The following is a 4415-nucleotide window of genomic DNA, read 5'->3' as shown; positions in this document are numbered from 1 at the left end:
TGCCGCCGCCTTAGCGGCGCTTCCCCGCAGGAGGTGCGCGTCCTCGGGCTCCGGTTCCGCAACCCGCTGGGACTGGCGGCTGGCTTTGACAAACACGGCGAGGCTGTGGACGGGCTGTACAGGATGGGCTTCGGCTTTGTGGAGGTGGGAACTGTCACGCCCGAGCCTCAGGAGGGCAACCCCAAGCCCAGAGTCTTTCGGCTGGTAGAAGATGAGGCAGTCATTAACAGGTGGGGTTTCACAAATCGCTGGGACGGGCTGCTGGTGGTGCGGGGGGCAGAGGTCCTGTGGGTGCTCCCGACTGTCACCTGAATGCTGGACTGAGTGTGCTGAGCTGACCCACGGGGCCGGGCCACTCCCCTTGTTGCTCTCTTTTCCTGCCCAGGCCTGGTAAGCACCAGCCCAGCCCTGAGTCTCATTTCTTCTGATGCAGATATGGATTCAACAGCCACGGCCATGCTGTGGTGGAGCGTAGGCTGCAGGCCCGCCAGGAGGCACAGCTCAAGCTCACAACTGGTGAGACAAGCTTGTAAGGCTTTGCTCTAGGGATTGGCAGAATGGATTTGGGGGTCGCCAAGCTAGCCGCAGGCCAAGGGAGGTATGCAAAGCCAATAGGGCTCCAGCTGGGCGGTTTCCAAGGGCAGTGTCTTCTGAGTGGTCTGTCTGTGCTGGGAAATGCTGACTGGGCCAGCTGCAGCAATGCTCCTGTGGCTGGAGGATGGTTTGAGGCCCAGCTCTAGGGAACTCATCCTCACCTCGATTTTTAGATGGTACAGGGCCTTTCTTTGTCCAGTGCTCTAGCCCCTTGGGTGGTGGTTGATCCCTCTGTACTGGCTCAGGCATGTCTGCATTCCAGCGGGGATGCCTCTTGGAATCAACCTGGGCAAGAACAAGAGCTCTACAGATGCTGTAGCTGACTATGTGGCTGGAGTCCAGACATTGGGCCCCTTGGCTGACTACTTGGTTGTGAACGTGTCAAGCCCAAATACTCCGGGGCTGCGGGACCTTCAGGGCAAGGCTGAGCTGCGGGACCTGCTAACCAAGGTGGGTGAGGAGCACCTCCAGCGCAGGGAGGAGAGAGAGGCTTTCTGGGTTGGTGAGCAAAGCCACCAAGATGTCCTCTGATCAACTACTGAATCTGTGAGCCAGTGTTGTGCGCTGGAGTGCTGTTCTCCAGGAAGAGTCAGGTGAACAGTGAGGCACTGCTCTATGTTCTGTTCCTGCAAGCCACCTACATCATGGCATAACAAGTCAACACAGTTCTGCCTCAGCCCTCAACTCGTGTGTTGTACGCCCCAGGCCCTGTGCTTTTGGTGCTGTATAGGGACAAAAGGGCCTGACACTGTGCTGCCTGTAGCTGTGGGTACAGGTGGTGCCCCCAATAAACACTGTTCCTTTGTGTCCTGCTGCAGGTGCTGGCAGAGAGGGACATGCTGCCATGTGAGCGTAAGCCAGCTGTGCTGGTGAAGATTGCCCCGGATCTCACTGAGCAGGACAAGCAGGACATAGCTGGTGTTGTATGTGAGGTGAGGGGATGGGGGCCCAGCACAGTGGAGGTAAGAAGGGGAGGCTGGTGAGAAGTTGGGTGTGTGCACTTCCTGCTCTGCCTGAGCATGGTGCCAGACAGCAGTGGTCCTCATCCCTCTGAAGGGACAGCAGACCTGCAGTGCTGGCTGGCTGGAGGGACTGCATTCTGTTTAGCTGTAAGTCTGAGGGTCTGTGTGCATCCCACCAGACCTCTGGGACTGCAGGTAGTGGGGGACGACTGCTGGGTATGTTGCTGGGGGACATCCAGGCTGGTCTGTTTGTTGACCCAGTTATTCACAGCAGCTGTGTCCTTATGCTGCTGCCTCCTCCAGGTTGGTGTGGATGGACTGATTGTCAGCAACACCACCATCAGTCGCCCCAGCGGCCTCCAGAGCACACAGCGCCTGGAGTCTGGGGGCCTCAGTGGGAAGCCCCTGCGGGAGCTCTCCACACAGACAGTGCGGGAGATGTATGCCCTCACCCAAGGTAGGGGCAGGGCAGGGATTCAGGGTGCATCCTGTCCTCACCCCTGCTGTCCTGATTCTGTACTTGCCCACAGGCCGGGTGCCCATCATTGGGGTGGGTGGGGTGAGCAGTGGCCGTGATGCTTTGGAGAAGATCCGTGCTGGAGCCTCGCTTGTACAGATGTACACAGCACTAGTGTACCATGGGCCCCCAGTGGTGGGGGCGGTGAAGCGGGAGCTGGAGGAGCTGCTGAGGTGAGCAAGGAGCCCAGGAAAGGCTGTGGCAGCTGGATGCCTGCGCATGAGCGCTGGCACTTTGGGGCTGAGCAGCAGTGCTGGGCCTGCTAGGCTGTCACGTGCTGTTTCTGATTAGGGAGCAGGGCTTCAAGAGTGTCATGGAAGCAGTTGGAGCAGATCACCGGCGCTGACAGATTGCAGGATCAAGGTCTAGCCAAGAGAAGCCATGACAAACCAGGAATGGCTGTGATGTTTCCAGACTGTTAGGTTGGGACCGAACCAATGCCCTGGTCCTGGCCCTTGAGAAGGGTCAGTAAGAGGGACTGGGGCTGTACTGGTGGGAAGCTGGGGAAGGGGTCTCTGTACTAATGCCACTGCCCAGGGCTGTACTTTTGGCTTTCCTGTGGGCTGTGTTCCCCAGCAGAAGCAAGTGGTGGTCAGGTTCCACTGGGGCTCAGAAAGGCCCTGGAGGAGGGCCAGCTGTGGAGTGATAGAACAGTCTTGTGCCCACCTTCCCTACAGTACTGACCAGAGCCCAAGCAATGTGTTAGGTATCCCTTCTGCCCTTCAGTTCTGGAACCTCTCCTGCTCACTCTGGCTAGTGCTGGGTCATGCACTACAGCCTCCGGAGTGGCATCTCTCCTTCCTTGTCCTCATCTGCTGTCTGTACAGTGCTTTAATAAATCTGGGGGTCCTGATCCCGACCTAGAGTTAATAAACATTTCTCTTACCTTGTCTTGTGTGTTGCTCTGCTGCCACCCCTTTAGCTGCCCAGACTCTAGGACCATGGTTAGCTCTCAGCCAAGGGATCCATGTGCTGTATTGTTCCTGGTCAGTGTCTGGCTTTGTTGTGGTGTTGCCAGCTGTACCTGAGGCCCTCACCTTCAGGAGATGGCAGGAGCCATTTTTTCCCCTTCCTCAGACAGCTGTGGTTTTGCTCTATCATTTGTTATGGAAAGGCCCCATTTTCTCACTCCTTTGGAAGCTGCAAGTTATGTCTCTAGGGCTTTTTGGCAGCAACTGCTGCTTCACCCTGGACCTCCAGCAGTCTCTTGCCTGTCCTTTAGTGAGGCTGTGTGACTTGGTTGTAGTGTTCCCTGTGCAGCAGTTCCCCACCGTCCTGCGCCATGGGATTGCGTGACAGTGCTGAGCTACACCAAACCTGTTTGTGGTCCTGAGGAGCAGCCTTTCACAAGAGTGGGTATGAGCACTGACCCATGGCTGTCTGTAATCCTTTGCATTCTTTGGTGCTGTGTACCCTGCATCACCCCCTTTATTTCTCGGATGCCTTGGTTCCGACATGGTGCTGTCTGCAGTTCTAACAGGGATATCTCACCATCTGCTTTTGTATGCTCTGGACATGATCCTGGGAAGTGCTTGTTTGCCTGGACTGAAGTTGGTTTTCCTGACCGTGGGGAAGTTGTGTGTCCTACAGTGTTTTTGCCTGTGGTCTGCTGCTGGTCTGTGACAGCCGTGGAGATGTTCTATGCCTTCCAGCTGTGCATTTACCCTGAGCGTGGTGGTGTTTGACCATACCAGGGTGTGGGCTGTGATCTGTGCACCTGCGGGCAGACCGGGGCTGCAGCCCATCCTCCAGCCTGCGCTTTTGGTCGAGGCAGCCAGATCGGCTCCAGGCACGGCCAGAAGTCGCTTTGCACCCAGCCGGGATGGCTGCAGAGGGACGGTGGGACAGCGCTGTCTATTGCTATAATTAAGTTGCACGGCACCTCTCGAAGTGCTGGTGAGGTTCACGAGCCGTTAGGCTGCGCTGTGCTTGGACCCAGTCAGAAGGCGCTCCTGGAGGCGGCCGTGTCGCCCATCCCACCTGCCCCGGAAGAACCACGCGCGCCAGGGACAGCTGGGCGACGTCCTGGGCTGGGGCCGCGGCGCCGCCTTCACCTCTCGGTGAGACGCGGAGAGACGAAGCGCAGCCGGCGGCACCGTCCACAGCCGCAGCCCGGGCCCTTCCTGCCCCTTCCGCCCCGGCCCCGCGTTCTTCCGGTCGCGCCCTCGTGGCGTCATAGGGTTGCCGTGCCGGAAGTCCGCCAAGGAGCCGTGGGTCGCCCCGTTTAGTGGCGGGTGGACTCTATGGTCTCTGGGGCGCCTACAAGCTCCGCCCGTTCTGTCTATGGTGCTCGAGGCCTAGAGCGGCTCTTCTCGCGGAGCGCTGTGCGGCAGCCATGGCGG

General features: G+C 58.4%; 1 protein-coding gene across 1 annotated transcript; it reads left to right on the top strand.

Annotated features, from left to right (window-relative positions):
• The first annotated feature begins 6 nt into the window (after nt 1–6).
• Nucleotides 7–2964, top strand: DHODH (dihydroorotate dehydrogenase (quinone)). Its single transcript, XM_031555459.1, has 7 exons — nt 7–230; nt 434–516; nt 857–1044; nt 1413–1526; nt 1860–2013; nt 2087–2246; nt 2365–2964. Exons 1-7 carry the CDS (start codon nt 124–126, stop codon nt 2417–2419), a joined length of 861 nt encoding a protein of 286 aa, XP_031411319.1. The 5' UTR covers nt 7–123; the 3' UTR covers nt 2420–2964.
• The last annotated feature ends 1451 nt before the right edge of the window (nt 2965–4415 follow it).

Source organism: Meleagris gallopavo, chromosome 13 (assembly GCF_000146605.3).
Source record: "Meleagris gallopavo isolate NT-WF06-2002-E0010 breed Aviagen turkey brand Nicholas breeding stock chromosome 13, Turkey_5.1, whole genome shotgun sequence".
Lineage (NCBI taxonomy): Eukaryota > Metazoa > Chordata > Aves > Galliformes > Phasianidae > Meleagris > Meleagris gallopavo.
This window is presented reverse-complemented; position numbering and strand designations above follow the sequence as displayed.

Coding starts and splice junctions, on each gene's coding strand:
- DHODH (XM_031555459.1), top strand. CDS start 124: ATGGGCTTCGGCTTTGTGGAGGTGGGAACTGTCACGCCCGAGCCTCAG. Junction 1,527..1,859: donor TAGCTGGTGTTGTATGTGAG/GTGAGGGGATGG, acceptor TGCCTCCTCCAG/GTTGGTGTGGATGGACTGAT. Junction 2,247..2,364: donor GAGCTGGAGGAGCTGCTGAG/GTGAGCAAGGAG, acceptor GTTTCTGATTAG/GGAGCAGGGCTTCAAGAGTG.